This window comes from Pogoniulus pusillus, chromosome 23 (genome assembly GCF_015220805.1).
Source record: "Pogoniulus pusillus isolate bPogPus1 chromosome 23, bPogPus1.pri, whole genome shotgun sequence".
Lineage (NCBI taxonomy): Eukaryota > Metazoa > Chordata > Aves > Piciformes > Lybiidae > Pogoniulus > Pogoniulus pusillus.
The window spans coordinates 10,797,110-10,816,881 of NC_087286.1; the positions used below are offsets into that span (position 1 = coordinate 10,797,110).

At 44.2% G+C, this 19,772-nt stretch overlaps 1 protein-coding gene across 5 annotated transcripts in view; it reads right to left on the reverse strand.

The window, feature by feature from the left end:
- The window catches only part of DIP2C (disco interacting protein 2 homolog C), a 270,126-nt gene that overhangs the window by 19,568 nt on the left and 230,786 nt on the right, over nt 1-19,772 (reverse strand). For all 5 annotated transcript variants that reach the window (XM_064162542.1, XM_064162544.1, XM_064162546.1 and 2 more), the window contains 7 exons: nt 18,662-18,785; nt 16,973-17,094; nt 14,318-14,429; nt 14,101-14,210; nt 11,382-11,512; nt 2,750-2,918; nt 1,469-1,639 (listed from right to left, as the gene is read on the reverse strand). In XM_064162542.1, the coding sequence (XP_064018612.1) occupies nt 1,469-1,639; nt 2,750-2,918; nt 11,382-11,512; nt 14,101-14,210; nt 14,318-14,429; nt 16,973-17,094; nt 18,662-18,785 (939 nt within the window). The remainder of the gene's footprint in view (nt 1-1,468; nt 1,640-2,749; nt 2,919-11,381; nt 11,513-14,100; nt 14,211-14,317; nt 14,430-16,972; nt 17,095-18,661; nt 18,786-19,772) is intronic.

Sequence of the window (19,772 nt, forward strand, 5' to 3'; positions counted from 1 at the left end):
ACCCTAGGCTGAAGGAATACTCTGCTGGTAGTCAGAGAAAGGGTAAGTGAGCAGCACTGCAAATGTGGCACAGCTTCTGTACTCACAGGCAGATACTGTGTTCAGCTACAAGGGCACTTATAGCCAAGGCCTGATGGAAGCCAGGATTCTTAGCAAGAGGCTAAGGCAGGGGTAGCACACAGGTACAGTACTCTGTGCTGAACCTGTAATGTGCATTTGATTGAAAAACAACAAGCATCTTTCCATTTTGCATCAGGAAAAGGATAGCAAATACCTTACTTGCAGCATCACCGAGAGCTTTTGGCTTCCACACCCAAGCAATTAGCCAGGTTACATGCATGGGAAAAACTTTGCATGTAAACTGGTGGGTAACTGCCAGACTTGAAATGCAGGCAAGTTCTACTGGGGAGACAGAGACTTGGTGGAGGTTAGAGACATGGTGATGACCAAAGGGCTATGGATCTTCTCAGTCAATGCACTGCCAGAGCAGAAGATTATTCTAGCATTATTTAAAAATACTATTAAGTCAGAAATCATATTACATCTGAGCAGGACACCCATGGCATTGTTACAGGACTTGTATATGAAGTTCTGATTTGGAAGGACAGAAAGAGATCAAGGAGTCATGACAATAAGACACAGATCAGGAAAGCATGTCTTAGGATGCCTTATGTATTCATTAAAGACTAAGGGGAGTATTAGAATTATGACAGAAGTACCAGTCTTTATTCTAGACTAGAAAAGGGCAATAAAATAAACCCCAGCCAAATCTAATGCCAGATAACTAGATACAAGGCAAGCTTAGCTAAAAACTGAAGGTGAGCTAACCTTATCACTCAAAGTCTTGAATGAGCTTTGTCAGGGGGGTTTGATCGATCTCCATGATCTCCCTTCCAACCCCTAACATTGTAAGATTCTGTGTAGATAGCAGTGGGTGAAAACTTAAGAGATTGTTCAGAATCTCAGACCAGACAGCAAGAGTGCTCCATATGTCCTTACAACCATGATTTGAGAAGGATTCCTTGAGGAATTAGTGGCTCAGACCAGAGATGTAGCAGTATAATCTTCCATTATAAGCAGTAAACTGTGTTCAGGAAATATTTGCCGAGTGAACGAAGCAAGGATTGGAATTCTTTTTATAACCAGAAGGAACCCACTTTGTAACATACTATGCTCTGGGAAACTGGATTTCACTGCTTGACTGAACACTGCCTTTGGAGGCCAGAGTTTGCATTCTATCACTCCCATTCCTGTGGTCATGGGCAGAACAGATGCTATGACTGCAACATGAGAAGGATGAAGAGTTGACAAAGTAACAGAAATTCACTCCCTGTACGTGCAAGAACATTAGGAACTACATGCACTGTCCTCATACGCCTACAACCAAGCAGCTAAAGGAAATGTAATGAATGCTTCTGAAAACTCTTCTATTACAAAAGCTTTGAGCTGAAGGAGTGGAAAATCTTACCTGCAAACATATTGCCAGGTTAACTCTGCAGCCCAGTGATGTGCTGACAGCCCGTGGATGCAGGCCAAGGTCCTTAAACAATTTGGAGAATGACTGAGTGAGAGCTATCCGAGGCCGCTCCTCCGCCACTACCACACAGGTGCGGACACGCGACAGGTCCAGTCCCCGGGCCTGCACAGGAGGAGACATGTCACACAGGCCACAGACAAGCAGAACCCACCCAAAGCATTCAGCAGTGCCTGAGCATGTTGGGTAGTCACCATGGCTCGAGAGGATCAGCGGAGGTGCAGCTAAGCTGCCAGCGCATAGAATCAACCAGGTTGGAAGAGATCTCCAAGATCATCCAGTCCAACCTAGCACCCAGCCCTATCCAGTCAACTAGACCATGGCACTAAGTGCCTCATCCAGTCTTCTCTTGAACACCCCCAGGGATGGCGACTCCACCACCTCCCGGGGCAGCCCATTCCAATGCCAATCACTCTCTCTGTGAAGAACTTCCTCCTAACATCCAGCCTATACTTTCCCCGGCACAACTTGAGACTGTGTCCCCTTGTTCTGTTGCTGGTTGTCCTGCAGATGACAGTGCCACAGCTGTGGAAAAGCAGGCACACTTGCCTGCCACCCCCACACTGGCATGTAGGAAGGGGTGGGTGTGCCAGTGCTGCAGGGGCCCATGCCATTTCCCAGTATGAATTCAGAAAGCCAGTGAGTAACAGCTAGCAGGAAGCGGTGCCCAGCCTTGGGAAAGCTGAGTAGGAAACTATTAGATCGGATTTATGCCAGGTGAGTTCAGAAATGTAACCGGCTGCCTGGGGGGAAAAAAGATGACCAAACCACCCCCTAGAAGGAGGGCAGTCTAGTCAAAACAATACAGTAAATACAGTACTTTTGGGTACAGGCTTTTTTAGCTGCAGGGGCCAAACCCAAACCTATTTCATACGCCCAGGAATTCAGACAACATAACACACAGCAGAACACTCCTTAGGTTCTTGGACATTTATGCCCGTTTGCCAGCACTTGTCTATCAACAAAGGCAACAGAGAAACCTTAGGCAAATGAAAGCCTTTCCTTGATGTGTAGAGGCCTTGTGGGCTGAAAGAGAACGGCTGATATTCATGGGCTGCCTTTGGCAAGGAGCTACACTGGCTCTGCGGAAGCAGCCCTCACCCTCTGGTCATGTTCTCCTGGCTGCAGACATTTAGCACAGCTGCTCACTTCAGGGAAGGCTCTCAGGCAGCAACATGCAGACGCCAGGTTGTGCGGGACAGCAGAAGCACTCACCTTCAGCGACTCTGTTTGTGAGCCCAGTCCTTTAGTACAAAGCTCCATGACTGAATAGGAGCAGAAAGTGTCTCTCACTTTGTACTGACTCACGGCAAGAAGCCAGAGAGCAGGGTTGGTCTCCAGTTCTGAGGGAGGGATGAGAATGGACTGGTGTCCGGAATAAACGCTGTGGAGACACAAGGCTCATTAGCACACGCCGAGTGCCCGCGGCCCCGCGGCTGCAGGCTGCGGGCACGGCACTGCCAGCCCTGCCCTGCCCACGCTGCTGTACAGCCCAGCTCCTTGACAGCAGCTCCTTGACAGCAGCTCCGACTCTGCCTTCTGCTATACCCTCAGACTCCAAAAGGAATCCCGAGGCAAGCAGACAGAACATGTTGCTAAAATACTAATTCATCCAAACAGGACCTTGCTGTTAGAACTGTACTGAAGAGAGCAACATAGCTTGGTTATTAGTGGTGCTAATAAATGGTATTATCATTTCAACAAAACCTAGGTGTTGCTGACAAATAATTGACTACCATTTTAAGACACCTTGAAAGAGAACTTGATCACTAAGACAGAAACAACCTCTCGCCGGCTGAGGCAAGCAAGGGCTTTGCAGTTATTTTCAAGAGAGTAAATGTGGCCCACATTTAACAGTCCTTGTAGCTTTCCTCTGTGAAAAATTTACAAACTTTTAAACCCCAAAGAGTCTACATTTCTTGTTTATTAGATACCCAGTGCATAACCATCGAGAAAAGACACTATTCAGAGCTCCTGAAGGAACCAATTATGTCAGAGCTAATTTCTCTGGTATGTAAGATCCTCCCTGAGGGAAAAACCATTCCCAGTCTGATGTTTTTATTTCCTGTGGGTGCTACGCTGTTCACTCATTTCAGCCAGGCAGATTTCCCAACAGCTTTACAGCCCTCTCACGCCTTTATTTGCGAGCTGCAGATATTTCAAAGCACAACCCCCCCAAATCACACAACCAGAGATCTATGATGCACACGAGAGAAACTTATTTGTGACTTAAAACTCTGACGTGCCAGCCTGGTAAGGTAAACCTGACATTTTTAAATCCAAGTGCCAAAGGTAAGACACAAAATGGAACTTTCTTTTCAGGCCAAGGAGTAGGAATACAGATATAGAGGATGGATCAGGAGTGTGGATTTGAGCACCCCTGGAAAGCTGCTTTAGGAAGAAGATACACACCTTTGCAGTTTTTGAAGACGGGCTGCTCACAAATCTCCCCTCCTGGGTGAGTGCCCCTACTCTCCCCAAACACAGATGACAGCTTCCCAAAGCTGCAGAGTTTAGAATACAGTGTGTGTGACCTGGATGGCTTTACTTGGTATGATAAAGCCATAAAGGGTGCACGAGTCCAGCTACAACGGCAGCTAATAATCCAAATAGTTTAGGTCTCTGCTGGAGTATGAGCCAGAGAATGTCCTGGAGTATGTGTGAACTACAGTTCAAATAATTCCATTTATCATCCAGTGAAAATTTCATTCCTGACCACTTGCCTACATAGCCACCATTCCTGATGACTGATGACCGGGTGACTTGCCAGGCAACAGTGTCCTCAAATAGGGTGGCTCAACGGCTGCAGCACAGGACGGGCAAACAAAGCTTCCTGCTTTCACGTTGCTTTGATGCAGCTACAATAAAGTGTGAACCTTGAGCATGTGCTTCATAAATATGCAAAGAGATGTTGGCAAAGTCACCCAAGCCTGCAAAGAGCATGCTCGGAGCTCATGTGACAGATCAAACCCAGCCAGAGAGCAGGAACAGTTTTTACTGTAAATATGAATCTGCTCTTTCAGCCAATTCCATGGAGTTTTTCAGAGAAGACCACAAGGTCTAAACTCTTGGCAAATTTAAAGTTAGAGCCAACAGCCAATCAAGGTGTGTGATCTGTCTACATAGTTCTTACAAGCAGGAAACTTTACCCATTTGTGTAAGAACCGGGGATGTTCTTCAGTCTGCACGAATAGAGATCTGGCATCAAACCCTTTCTTCTGTCCCTGAACTCCTCTGGTTGATGGAACTAAGATCAGGAGAGAAAAACATCTGTCCAGTAACAAACAAGCTACTAGGAGGTCAAATGTGGGAGAATCAGAACGACATGAGGCCACCTTATGTACCACTTACTCAGCAGGGCAGAACATACTAAAATAAAACCAAAATGAAAAGTGCAGACTCTATCCCTGTACTGAAAAGTGCCCTCAGAAACTCCACAGGAGGAAAAAGCTGCATTGCTTGCAGCATAAAAAAATGCAAATTGATACCAAGTGCATTTTACCAGAGAATGGTCCAAACCAGTGGAATTCAGCAATACAAATTCACGTTAAAGGCAAACCTTTCAGCAGCACTAATGAGTGGGGGTGAACAGCCTCCCTTTCCTGATCAACTTGTGCTGGACAGTGAAGATACTCTTTGTGTTTGCTCTTAGCCTCCCACCAACAGCCATGAAGCAAAATATGACAGTTTGGGCACAGAATAAGGACATTTTCTCCAGGCTAAGGGGAAAAAACCACTCCTATGATTAGACTTTGACTAAAACAAACACTCTGAATAGACAGAAATACATTCAGATGTTGCTGGTACCTTTTCTTAGTTTTCTAACCCCTCAGGAATGCTGAGGAGTTCAGAATCTAACAGCAGAGTAGCAGGAAATACCTGTCAGGAAGGAAACTTTCTGACCTTTCTGTGGTGCAGAATCTCAGATGTGCTGCTCTGGTCTACAGAACATAACACCTACAGAAAGGAGACGCCACGCTTGGTACTTGCTGATCAACACCAGCTTTGCCATGCACATCATCTGATTTGCTAGAGCAGTTGCTGAAGCTAGCAGAGGAACTACAAAGACATATTTCTGAGGTGAATGTGCCAGTTCCACAGCTGAAGTGGTTTATGCAGCACCTGGCCACCATGATGTCAGTCACATCTTGGCTCACTTCCCTGAACCAGTCTCAGAAACATTGTGCAGGTTTTGTGAATCACTCCAAGCAACAAAGAGTTTCTGGCAGCCATATCTCCTTGCAGACTGACAGGCTCTATCCTTTCCCACTGACTCCTCAGAAGATACATGGCACCAGTGTTTTGGTGCAGAGAAGCTGGGTGAAACATTTCTACCACTCAGGAGGTTTCAAATCACTGTAAGATGTTAGAGGCTGTCAACATGCGAGCAGAGGACTATGTGCTTGAACAGACTGCAGTTGTGAAAGGCTGCCTTGGAGTTAGGGGATAAAGCTAGATGTGGTCCCAAACCTACAGTTAGTTCTGTCAGTGCTGCCTCCATGTCAACCTGTGTGCAACAGAGATGCTCTGCAGGTGCAACCTAGGTGTGGTACGCTCCAGACATGGTAGAGTTAATACTAAGATGGAGGTACTGGACAAATAGACAGTTCCATCTCACCCTGAAACATGACAGTCATCAGAAGATGGGTAAGCTCTCCACTTTTCTGCTCTCATACAGGTGAGCACTCTGGCTTCAGGGGCATCAGATGGGATATTAAGAAAAGTTGAGGGTTTAAGTATAAATTGTAAAAGGTAATATTTCTGTTCTAAAATTGCCACAGTCATCTATGATACACTGGAGTTACAATGGCTTCTGAGAGAGAGTGAAACGCAGTGGCAGCTAAGGTGGGGGCTGCCTCTCCAAAACGCTGCCTTCCTTTAGGGCACAGCGCAGTGCTGAGGAAAGCCAGGGGCTGGCGTGGTGGCTGAAGCCTCGGCAGCCTGTGAGGAGCCCTGGCTGCCCTCACGACGCGAGGGCTGCCCAAGCACACGAATACTCCAGGCAAATGCACCAGGATGTATCTCGGTATGATGGCACCATCTGATCACCAGCCTGTTCCACTGCCTGGCAGGCTGTTTTGGAGGCATATGGAGATGCCTGGAAAGAGATCTTGGCACTTCACTGTTCCACTGAACCAAAGATTTACCCCATGCCGTGCCGAAGCAGACTAACAGTAAAGTCTGAGGTTTCATTACGGTTCCAGAAGTTTCGGCTGCATGATAAATGCTGACAAATGGCAACTGCAATTTGCAATTGCATTCAGGCAGGCTACTGCCCTGCCACTGCCCTTACTTCTGCTGTCCTGAGGTGATATGAGCTGTTTTCCACTTCATAGCAAGAGGCAGGTAGGTACTATTGAGTCTTGTAAATATACGCATTTCTCATTGGGAAGCATGCTGTCAGCTGCTCCTGGCAGCAACAGGAGTGGGAATCACACACCGGGTGGAACTTGCATTTCAAATCAAAGGCTCCTTATCTAAATACTTAAAGCAGGTGAGCAAATTTTAAACCTTTGGACACTGTTTCTGTTTTGTGTTGAAGTAAAAAGAGGGCTGGCCATCTCACCCTGCATGAACAACACACAGCTTGGGGTTAACTGGAGGATGCAGACAGCAGTGGCACTTCTGATGGTGGCAGCATTTACGTTAGAGACATCCTAGGCAGGTAGGTAGAGGCTAAGTGCATCTGGCTCAGTTCATTAAAGCCCAGTTTGTGTTTAGAAGTCATTACTCAGACTTGGCACCACTCAGACGTTGTCTGAGCACCATCTCTCCTGTCCTTGACACCCCTCCATGTACAGGCAGGTCTGCAGAGCCAGTGCAGTTAGTCTGTCGATGCGCTGCAGAACTTGCACATCAAGGTAACTCAGAAACTTCAGCTGCTCTGGAACCTCGACTTCATGGGCCATGCAGATTGCCTCTGCCACCGGCTAATGGTTCCATGGGTGACAGGCAGGGTGGGCAGATACACCTCTCATTCCTCCTGCCCCAGTTATGCACTTTGCAAAACAGGAGGGAGTGTTGCATTCAGATCCTTCACTTTCCAGGTCAGAGTTATCCTCTTCTGATGTGGCTTTTATGCTTCTTTAAGATTATTAAAGAGAAAACCACAAAACCAATGTATTCTTCTATTGAATCACTAGTAAAAAGCCTGTTAAAATTAGAAAGCTTGGGGTTTGTGAACTCACATGATGGGGCTGATGACTCCTGCCACACCCAGAATGTGCTGTTCAATGGCAAAGGTCCCAGGGAAACCCTGCTGGAGCATGCAGCCACTTCAGAGGGAAGATGGTAAATCCCAGCTTTTAAAAATGTATTGCTCTGCTTTGCAAGGTTTCTTGTCTTTATTATTTTATACCCTTGAGGCCATAAAATAATAAATCTGTAAAGAAGGAAAACTTTGCAAAACCACGCAATAGGTTCCAAACTTACCAAAGGGCTGGCTCCATGCTCCAGCAGCTTTCCTAAGCAGCTCTGACCTCACAGAATGGGGCATTCTGGGGCAGTGCAGCGGAGCAGGCCAGCGCAAGGCCTAAGCACCTACAATGGGGACAAAAGGTTAAGTTTTCTTTCATTCCTTACTCCCTGCCTCCTTTGGGCTAGTTAAGAAAGGGATTCAAAGGCACTTGTCATTTTAACTGCTCCCAGCACAGTCCCCTAAAGTGCAGGCTTCCAGCTGAGCTCTCCAAAGCCCCGCGCTGATGCAAACGCAGACTCTCAGTGCCACGCCAGAGCTGTTCCTCTGCTCAAGGGGAGTGCTGGCAGACAGGCCAGTGCTGCTGCAGGGTCCTCATGCAGAGATCTGGGCTGTAAAATCAGAGCATCGTAGAGTGCCTGGGGGTGGAACAGGCTTTTAAAGATCTTCTACTCATGACCCTCTGCAGTGAGCAGGGACATCAACTAGGTCGGGTTGCTCAGAGCCCCATCCAAGCTCATCTTGAGTGTTTCCAGGGATGAAGCAACCACTATAAATTGTAAAACAGTTTTCCTTATTTCTAACCTAAATCAACATCCTTCAGTTTAAAACCCTTCTCTTTTGTCCTGTCAAACAGGCCCTCCTATCTTAGACTGTCCCCACCTTTCTTAGAAATCCCCTCTAAGTTTTGAAAGGCTGCTGAAAGGTCTCCTGTGACCTTTTTCTTCTCAAAGCTGGACAACTCCAACTCTCAGCCTGTCTTCATAGGAGAGGTGTTCCAGTTATGATTACTTTTATGACCCTCCTCTGGACTTGATCCAATGCCTTTCTTGTGCTGAGGACTCCAGAGTTGCAGACAGTACCCCAGGTGAGGTCTCATCAGAGCAAAGTACAGTGGCAGAATCATCTGCCTCAACCTGCTGACCACACTTCTCTTGATGCAGCTGAGGATACCATTGGCCTTCTGTTTTGTGAGTGCAAAAATGCTGGTGAGGATTTGGATATGCTAAACTACAAGAAAATAAAATGTGAAGTTGTAAAGTTTTAAGTTAGGAAGAGAAAAGCCTAACAGTCTAAGGGATGTATTTTTATCTCTCACGTCAAACAGGAGCCATTGCCAAAATAGCAATGAAGTGGCAATTAAGTTTGTAATTTGAACTAATGGAGCTGTGTGTGATGTCAGCTTTCTCCACAACACAATTCAAGCAGCCTGCAGGTTTTCTGGGTTTATAGCAAAAGGAGATCAGAGGCAAAGAAAGGACTGACACTATGGCTTGTAAGACTGGAGTGCTGCTGGCATGATCTTGGTTTCTCCAACACCCTGCTTTCTTTCCTCTTCTTTGAAAATGGTATCAAATTGTCTATTCCCTCTTTAAGCTAGAAGAACATTGCCCTTGATAGCTTTCTCCCAGAAGTTTGCTGCCAGTCATAACCTTTTCCTCCAAAAAGGCTCAACACTATCAGTATTGGAAAGGAACTAAGGGTAACAAATGTTCATTTGTTGCAAACATAGTTCTGAAAGAAACAAAAAAAATTCTGTATTCAGGACGCGAGCACCACAAATTACTGAAGTTTTGGACAAGTCAACACTTCTCTGTATTTTATGGTCCCATCATGATGTTGCACTGCAGTTAATCTTGGCTGCCTCATGTCTAAACATTTTCCCAAGCAATAATACCCTCCATAGATGAACTTTCCTATGGTCCTTCCCTAGTTCCATGGAATGCACCCTGACGGATTTGGCTTAACCCCCAGCACAGCGAAGGCCTAACAGACTTCTATCAGGGCATGCTGGAACACACAAGTCTATATAAGAAATCGTAGAATCAGCCAGGTTGGAAGAGACCTCCAAGATTATCCAGTCCAACCTAGCACTCAGCCCTGGACAATCAACCAGACCATGGCACTAAGTGCCTCATCCAGTCTTTCTCTGAACACCTCCAGGGATGGTGAATCCACCACCTCCCTGGGCAGCCCATTCCAATGCCAATCACTCTCTCTGGCAAGAACTTCCTCCTAACATCCAGCCTATATCTACCCTGGCACAACTTGAGACTGCGTCTCCTTGTTCTGTTGCTTGTTGCCTGGCAGAAGAGACTGACTCCCACCTGGCTACAACCTCCCCTCAGGTAGTTGTAGACAGCAATGAGGTCATCCCTGAGCCTCCTCTCTTCCAGGCTGCACACCCCCAGCTCTCTCAGCCTCTCCTCATAAGGCTTGTGTTCCAGCCCCCTCTTTCAACTGACTTAAAAAAAACAAAACACCCAACATTTTAATTCTCAACATTTCTGAAAGGTTTTCTGATTTTTTTTGGCAGTCTCAGTACTTTTATTTCTGTGTTGGGGATACCAGACATCGAGAGGATAAGACTCTTCCAAAACAAGACATCTCACCAGTATGCAAAATCTGAAATAGGATTCTGTGAGCACAGTTTCAATCAAAAAGACTAATCAAGAATGAACAAGGGAATACTGTTAATCTCTGGCCCATCTAGTAACGAGTACTTAAAAAAGGCAACAAACCAGGCCAATAGCCTACTTTCAAATTAACAATACTTGCTCAAAACTAATTGTTGCAGCAGTTACCAAGTCATGCTTCCCTCTGGAATTTGGTACACTGGTGACAAGTACATCCAGAGTACTTCTATTGCTCTGGTTTATCTTTGTTTCAGTGACTAAAATTAGCAGTACTACTAACTCCAAAGGTCTTTCTATGGAGGGAGCAAAGATGTTAGACTACTGCGACTCTAAGATGTCTTCACAGAAGTGCGCTCCATTAACGCTCCCACAGCTCTTCCCTTTTGCAGCAACTCAGCTAACTTTAAAATAATAAAGAAAAAAAAGGGAGGCAAAAAAACAACAGCACTGCTTTCAGTGCTGAACTGCAACTTCCCTGGAGCAGTAAGACTGACAGAAGTGCTAAGTTGTTAACCTCCTCATTAACCAAAAAAGCTGGTTTGTATTTCACTAGAAATACTTTTTTCTGATAGCTTTGCTACTGCCATTAGAAGGATCTTCTGCAAGAAAACACACCTCCATGTCTCTGCAAAAATGATATCTCTAAGCCCCACAACTGAGGAAGTCCCTGATATCTACCCATGCCTTCACATTACAGAATGAAAAAGAGGATGTGAGGAAATTGCTCCTGTAAGGTCATAGTGGGAGAGTGCTGCCTTTGTCACACAAAATCAGCCACTCTGCAGAGCCAGCAGGAAAACAGCAGGAGTTGAATGAGCAGCTGTGTTGGTGCTCTGCACTCCTAAGTTAAAACATCTTTGGCCATGCCCCACTGCAAGTGTATTCTCTATAGCAAGCTCCATATAGTTTGCTGTCATTGCCTGCGTCAGTCTCAGAGACACTGCCTGCTCCTCCCATACTTCAATCCCACTCATATCGCCCGGGCTGTGGTGCTGCAGCGCAACGGAAACCTCACCTGCAGAGGCACCAGAGGACAAACCCAAGTCCACAGTAGGGGTCCAGGCAGATAGCAACTTCTCTGGAGGGATAAAGCTCACACTGCAGCTTAATAGAACGACAAAAGGCACTAGTGGCTGCATGAGACATCTGAAAGACAAGAGCAAAGCAATTAAAATGATTAACTGCGTCATTTGGAAGGCTCATTGCCATACTGCACCAAGCACTTAGCTACAGAATAAAGAAAGCATATAAATGTTGACTTTGTGCTCAGTATAAGCACACATGTAATTTATATCTAAGAAACGATAATTTCTCTTGAAGAGGGCACCCAAATAACTGTGAAAGGGGAGGGGAGATAGAATGAATAATAAGCTTGAAGCGGCGTAGGGAGAAAGCTGTGAGAGGTTTAAAGATGTGCTCCAAGATGTATCAAAGCTAATGATAACAGCTAAACTTTCTAGAAGAGCAAATGAATGACTGCAGAATCTAACTGAAATAAGTTGATCATCAGCAACATGTTCCTAAGTAACATATTTCTTAATACAATAAATAAATGCTTCAACATACTTCTTAAACTGAAGAGGATTCCAAATAAACTGAGTAAGGCCCCTGTAACATGTCACCGTGCTATCCAGCTCCTAGTGGAGACGCAGGCTCTTCAAAGCCTGGTAAGTAAGCTCTCAGAGGCAAAACAAGCAGGAAGCAAGGACACAAAACCCAAAGGAAAGAATTCTGATTTTGTTTTTCTAGTGCTGAAGTGCTTCCCACCCTCACAAATCCTGGTTTACAAGTTCTAATTACAGTGGGAACAGAACTGCATCTTTTAGTTTGTGCCCTTTCTGTTAAAGATATCCATGTCAGAAGCACAGGCTAAACAGGATTTAAGTCCTCTGACCTTTGATCTCTGCCACATAACGAATGAGTTGCCTGATATCTGTTAGAGTCAGGCATTTGGAAGGTAAAATTTAATTGATCTTAAGGTACTTAGGGGAATAAAGCTCCTCCAGTGCCAATTAGAGCCAGAATAGAGGCTGGACTTGTTCCAAGTATGCAAAAGGACCAGCTAAAAACAGGTGTTTACATGGTGATCATCTGCAGTTTGCAGAGAGAAATTCTACTCCAGCTGAAGCAAGATCACTTTTTCACACAGGATTAAACTCTATAGGTCCAAAACTCATGTTCTTCTGTGAAGCTTACACTATGCTGGGTGCAAGCTATTGGAAAGTTTCAGAGTAAATGTTAGTGGACTCTACTACTTGCAAAGTGATTACCTAACATTTATCAACCTTTCAGAAGCCATGACACTCTTTTAGTTACTCTTTTTCATTCAGCACCCCTGCAGCATAAATACAAGCCTTGTGGTCACTTACAATCCTTTTACAAGTAATTAACCACTAGTGATGACATAGCAGATGATAACTGTTTACATAAACCTGCTGAGTCAGTGATCTGGAGGCTTGGTGACCTAGCTGTCAGAAGCTAATCAAGACCTCCTTTACAGACTTCTCTGGATTTCCCTTCAGCAACATTAAGCAAAGGTCTGCTGACTTGCTGTGCCTTTGACTATCTTTGAAGCTTTCCAAATCTTAATTTTTGTATAGTCAGCAGTCATTTCCCCAGGTCTGATAAGGTGGAATTCAGACCTGATTTAATATGAGTAACTGCATCTGAGAAAATCCTTTAAGGTTTGCTTTAGAAGAAATGAATCCTTAGGTTGCATTCAGCCATTCAAAACCAGACATTTCAGGTAAGTCAGATGAATCATGCTCTGAAGTCTCCGCTTCTCTCAGTTGTTACTGAGAAGCCCAATGAGTGGTCTCCATCTGCAGGCATTTAAATTAATAATGAAACAAATCTTTCAGGAGTAATATGTGACCATCAGCCAGCAGAACCATTTAACCATCAGTCAACCTTGGGCTGGGCACTACACCACTTTGTACTTCAGATTCTCCATCTGAAAACTGGGAAAACAATGCTTGCTTTGTTTATAAAGCATGCTGGCAGCTTCTGAAAATAGATGGGTGATGTCACAGGAATAAAATCACACTGAAAGTGTAATATGCCAGCAGAGGTTGCTGAAGTATTCATAATCCTTGGATATGCAACAGAGAGGAGTAAGGAAATCACAGATAGGATTGGTAAAACCAACACTGGAATAATGCATAAGTTAGGAGCCAGGTGAAACAGCTTTGATGGATTGTGGCTCGAGGGTTGGTGAAAATAGCAGAACAGAGATTTAAAGAGCTCAAGATGCCTGAGCTTACCACAAATCTTTCAATGCATTTCTTGCTGCTTACTCTTTCTTTGTACCAGGTGACTATAGCAGAGATATCAACAGTTCCCTTAACTGCATGAAGAGGAGAATATCAAAAACCAATGGCCAGTCACAGTGAGGAGGAAACAGTGAATGGGCACTGGACAAGTGGGAAAAGGATAACTGAGTCTTGTTTCCTTCACAAAATGGAAACCAGAGATGTATCAGTTGAATAACGCTTCAGGCAGACATGCCAGTGGGCTACCCAGGTGGTACTGAAATGAAGACTTCAGTTGGAGGAGCAGGAGAGGGGATAAACTCACCACAAAGTACTGCGGTGAGCACTGAAGAACTAATTCAATGTTAATGGAATCAAATAATCACTGTGAGGCAGGAAGCAATTCAATCTTTAGCACCAGAAATGAAGAGGAGTGAGAAATGAGCAGTGGCTGCAGGAATGGCAGCTGTGCCCAGCCCCTACCTTCACCCCTGCCAGCATGCCGGTGGTGGAGACGCTGAAGTCAAGGTAGGCAAGCGTGTCGGGGTTAGACGGTTTGTAGATCTGTGCTGGCCGCTTCTTTGGCAAGTCGTCTGGTGAGAACAGGGGCAAAGCTGGTGTTACTGCCAGGACAGAGCTCCGAGGGCCTGACAAACACTGACCACAGGTGACACAGAGACCCCCTAGCCTTGGTGCTCACCTGTATCTAGGACGGGAGGCCACGTTCTGATGTCCACTGCTGCTGCTGCCTCTCGTGACCGCAGCAATTTACATATTAATTGTGTAGTCATTAAGCAGGCAGAGCGGCTCACCTAGGGATTGAGAAACACATAACAGCACGATGGGATACTGATTGATTCGCCCATGAAAACGAGCAGGACTGCCAGAACAGGACACAGGTTTATTAGTCTTAACATTTTCCAATCAGGAGGTGGAAAGATGCATGAAAAATGCAGCTCAGAAAGCAGACAAAGTCACCTGCGTTTTGCAAATCACACAAAGTCTGCACTTTGATTAGAGCATTGCAGTGAAGCTAAAGGCACCTTAGTAGTCAGCATGGGGCTTTGCCAACACAACACACCAGTTATTATCCCAGCCTCTCCTCTGTGATGGCAATAGATCTTGGTTTATAAACTATGTCTTCACATAACCCAAAACCTGGACTGACATTTATAGGAACAAATTTACTACCTGAAGTCAGTTTTATGTTAGTCACATATTACCATTTCCTGTGTTAGTAATAAACCACAGGGACCTCTTCTGGTACAGGCAAATGCAGCTCTAGACCAGAAATGGTGCAAGTTGCACTAGGCAATGGAATGGTGAGCTTGCTGCAAACACCATCTGCACTGAATGTCAGGTGTCGTGCTGAAGGCGTTCTTCCTTCCACGTTTGCTATTTTTGAAATTTCATGAGTAGCAACTACAAGAATATTTCCTACTGATTATGAAAACCAACACATTTCAGGAAACATTCCACCAAACACAAATGTGAGCACTGTTCATCACTGAAGACAGTAGAGAGTGGAAACTGAAAAGACAGTAGCATTCTTCTTTGCCTGAACTTTGAGAATCTGTGCAAATATTGCTAGGAGTATGTTTTAATTTAAAGAATCTGCAACATTTCCCTGAACACTGAAACTCCAGTGTTCAACCTAAGGAAATCTGCCACCATCTGTACACTAAATTCTATCACTGAGCAGGAGAGATCAGCTTTCTCTTGACTAATCTCGCAGAGGTCAGCTTCATCGAGTACAAGGGAAAACTAGAAGCACTGAAGAACTGACTCAACGTAAACTTACCTTCTCTAACTCCATGATTTCCCTGTCTGGCCAATCTAAATATTTCAAGCTAAAAATGAAGACAAATGAAGCCACCTCAGCATCCCTCAATCCAGTTGTGTCACTGGCATGGCAAGGCAAGGTAATTCTTACATAGTCAATCTTAGCCTATGAAAACTGGATTTGGGACACAGCAAAGCCATAAAACGCAGGGAATGTCAAGAGTTTGTGCTTTTCAGCCCATTCTAGAGTTATATTATTTGAAAGATCAGGAGGTTCACTACAACGTACAGTGTCCGTGCCTGGAGAACAGCAAGTTGAGACATCAAGAAAGGGGAAGGGGAACGTAGACAGCTACAGGTTAGAAGCTGCACAAGTGGGGCTCAACAACATTCAGTTATGTTTTACTACTACTACCAGCTCACTACCAAACCACAATTACGGAGCCAGATTTTGCTCAGAAGTTATTCTTGATGGCTTCAAAAGGTGCTGTGTAGACACAGAATGTGTCTGGGCAGCTTTGACCCCATCACACGAGGAAATTCATATGATTAAACTGGCAATGAAGGAACAATCTCAATATTTTAATTTCTATAAGGCTATCCCTCTCCAAAATGAAATCAAACCTCGTGTAAAACAAAGGCTTTCAAGTCAAACTAGCAGTACTATGGCTAGCAATCTCCAACACTTTCTTTGAAGTTAGTCTACTGAAGGGACAACAACTACAAGTCAGCTTTGGTCTGTCCCAGTTTTTCATCATGAAACCACACAGATATAATCTGGCTATTTAACTTCAAATTAACACCAAAACTCCACATCTTACATCACTTCTATAATTTTAGCAACTGATGTTTAAGATCTGTGAATGCCAAAGTATTAAATAATGAGAACCCTGAAGACAATTTCTCATACCTCTGCTGATACTGCATGGCATCTGATACCATAAAAAAGGGCAAAATTTATAACTATATCTACTACTTATTACTTGGAAATATCAACATTAATGGACTCAGAATTCCATTCAGTAGATTAGGAACTGCAAGATACAGAAATCTGTCTCTTTGCAGCCATTTATCTGCAACAAAGACTAACCATTATTACATAAAGCCAAAATACCAAAAGTACTGAATGAGTAGGTCTGAGTAACATTTCTCTGTACGAAACAAAACAGTGATCAACATCTTTACGCTTTGTGTGCTTCAATCTGCAAAACAATTAGAGCTGAGAACAAGTTGCCATAAGGTCAGGCTAAGTTTTCCACTGGGATTTTTCTCAACAGGCAGTGTATTGTTGCTAGGGGAGGATTCCTGGCATACAGCTAAACACAAAGAAGCACCTGAAGTATATTTTTTGAAAGGAGCAGCATAATGGCAGCAAAATGAGACAGGGGAAGTCAGAAGGCTGTGAGCTGGAGCAGTCAGGTAGTGTTGACTCTGCAACACACTGAAGTCCTGGGCCTTTGGAAGGAACGCAACTCTTCAACACACTCCACCTTTCTCTTAAGCTCCACTCCTAAAGATGCCATAAATCTATTGCCCAGTATATCTGCTTGTGCACCTTCAGGTGTCTGCTCACCTCCACAATCATCTTCACTGTAGGTAATGTGGTAGCTATGTTCTGGGGGTGTGGAGGTCGAACTGTGATTGGCACACAGCCTGCATACAGGCATCCATAAAACGCAGCAATCAGGTCTATTCCTGCATGAAGAACACAAAAAAATCCTCCCCTGAAAATCAAACCATTTGATCACAGACACAGATGTCAGCACAAATATTGCTTGGAACTCAACTTGGAAGGTTAAATGAGTGCCTAAGCCCTTTAACAGACTCCTTTTTCAGCCTCTTGTCAGTATTTGTTCAGCCTGATTCCCTTCAATGATACTGTTCTTCTAAGCAGGAAAAAACAAAGGCGATACACAAAGCTGCAGCCAGGTATCAGAATTTAGGTGAACTTCACCTTCATCATCAGGTTGTAACCTGTTAAGAAGACTGATTTCTACAGATGAATTATCTTTCTGAATTTACAGTTAGAGATAAATGAGAGTCTACAAGAAGAGGGGTGCCCGAGCAAAGAGATGAGGTAGGACAATGCTTGTTCCTATCAGCCACAGAAAGAACACCTGGAAGCTTCACTGGAAACTTTATTTTATTTTTAAGCTTAGATATGCAGCTTTTAGCTAATCTGCCTGAAATATTACAGTAAAAAAGGGAGTCAGGATTTGGAGATCTTGCTTCTAACATAAAATCAGGTGTTGTTCTACAGAAATACTGCCTGCAGGGAACAGACTGTGGACAACATACTTCAGGATATCTAAAGAGGATGAAGAGGCAGCAGCACAAAGGTCCCTTGAATGCTGTTGCTTGATAGCTTCCCAGTGCCCTATCCAGGCTGTGACAAGATGACAACGGGGACTGTTTCATTCTTTCACTGGAAAAGGACCTGTGGGACTGGTAGGTTATTGTTCCTTAAACAAAACCTTTATTCATAGGAATTGAAGCACAGACAACAAAATCTGAAGTTTAAAAAACTAGTCGCCTTTTGTAGAAAAGCTTTTCTCCTATTAACTGCTGAGAAATTACTCCTATAAAGATTTAATCAGTATCTCACAGGCCTTACAAGCCAAGTATCACAAGACAAACTTTAAATCAGACTGTTTATCTCACCAACACACACGAAATTCTAAAGATAAAAGAGCAGCACTAGATCAGAAGTGCTTTCAAGCACCGTATCAGTTAACAGAAGCTTAAAGTCCTTATGTCAAAGGACAAGAATGCGAGCTGTCTAGGTTGAAGACCTATAGAGAAAACAGTTACAATCATTTGGTATTTCTTAACCATCTGCATTTATTCATCATATTCCTCCTGTAAAAAAAACATGGATTACTTCCTAGGTACTGCTGCTTTACTCTCAGGAAATTCAGCACTTCCAAAAGGGAATTCAGCAGGTGAATCTAAGAACACTCAGCAGATGGAGTATTTCAGCAGAACTGTGTAGATTTCCAGCAAATGCAAAGCAAAGCAGTAATTAAATTTGACTGCTTATAAGAGACAGGTTTTAAAAACATAGGTTGATCTCAATCTTAGGCCCTAGCAAGAATATCCAAGCACATGTGCAAAAGAGAAACTATCTTTGGTATGTGTGATTAAGTTCAAAGTCATGTATGAAGGACAGCTACTTTGTGTGTTGCCAGTTCACATCTTTTATAGTTGTTAATGCCACAAGTGCAAACCTTTGGGAGTACCAAGGAATCTGGCAGTTCTTTACCTGGTGGGTAAACCAAAGCCACATGGTCTCCATCTTGTAAATGTCCCCTTTCCATCAACATGACCGCTATCTTCTCAGCTCGTTTGTGCAGCTGGACACAGGTCAGTGAGTTGGCTATTGTTCCCTGCACAGGAAGAAAGAGAAACGTCACAGGAGATAACACTGGGTGCTGAAACTCCTGTTTCCCTCTGCACTTTAGGAGTTGCTGCATGAGGTGCCACCACAATATGGTATGCAGTCAACCTCAACAGAGAAACCTGCAGTCTTATGCCAAACTGTAGCTGGAAGGAAAAAAACAGAAGAATGTTCTTGGTTCCTTTTTCTGTAGCTTCTGAACTCCCCATTCTACACAGGCAGCATTCCTGCTGCAGCCAGGAAGGTGCCTTTAAGGTATTTGCAGCAATCTGGAGGCTCTGTGGAAAGCAATCCTGGAAATTGCACTTTGTAGTCTGAACGCTGGAGCAAAGCCAAACAGCACAGCAGAAACACTTCAAAAGACAAGGAACAGAGGAGAAAACAATACTTTGTGACAGGGAAAAGAATTAGTCAGGAACAAAAGCTAAGCATGTGCATATAAATGAAACAGAAAAAAGAAAGGCATTTGTTGAATGTATTGAATGCTCTGGCCAGCATAAAAAACAACAGGGGAAAGGGACAAAGTGCTACAGCTTCGCCTTTTGAAGCACTTCTAAGTGCACCAACCCACACTGACCAAAGGACTTAGCCACAGCACTGCAGAGAAAGCAAGATCTCCTTTTTTGAAGTATTCTTCACCTTCTGTTTTAACAGGGCAAGGAAGAACAAGCATTTGGCCTGCTTGCTGATTTCTGTCCAGCATCAGCACCTAACACAGCATTGCACTTTTTATTGACCACAAGCTTGAGAGAGGAGAGAGCAGTTTGCTATATGCCTAGCATTGGAAGTAGTGGCGTGTTACCAGGCACCGCTTCACATTTTCAACCCTTATAATCAACAAAGAGGATAACCTAACTGAAAATAAAAAGAGCCAAGTGAGGGCTTAGCTTTCCTCTTCAACAGCTTCAGCAGCCACACCTACTGAAATGCACTTCAGTCCCCTCAAAATTGTGGAGACCATTTCGGTAAAAAAGCT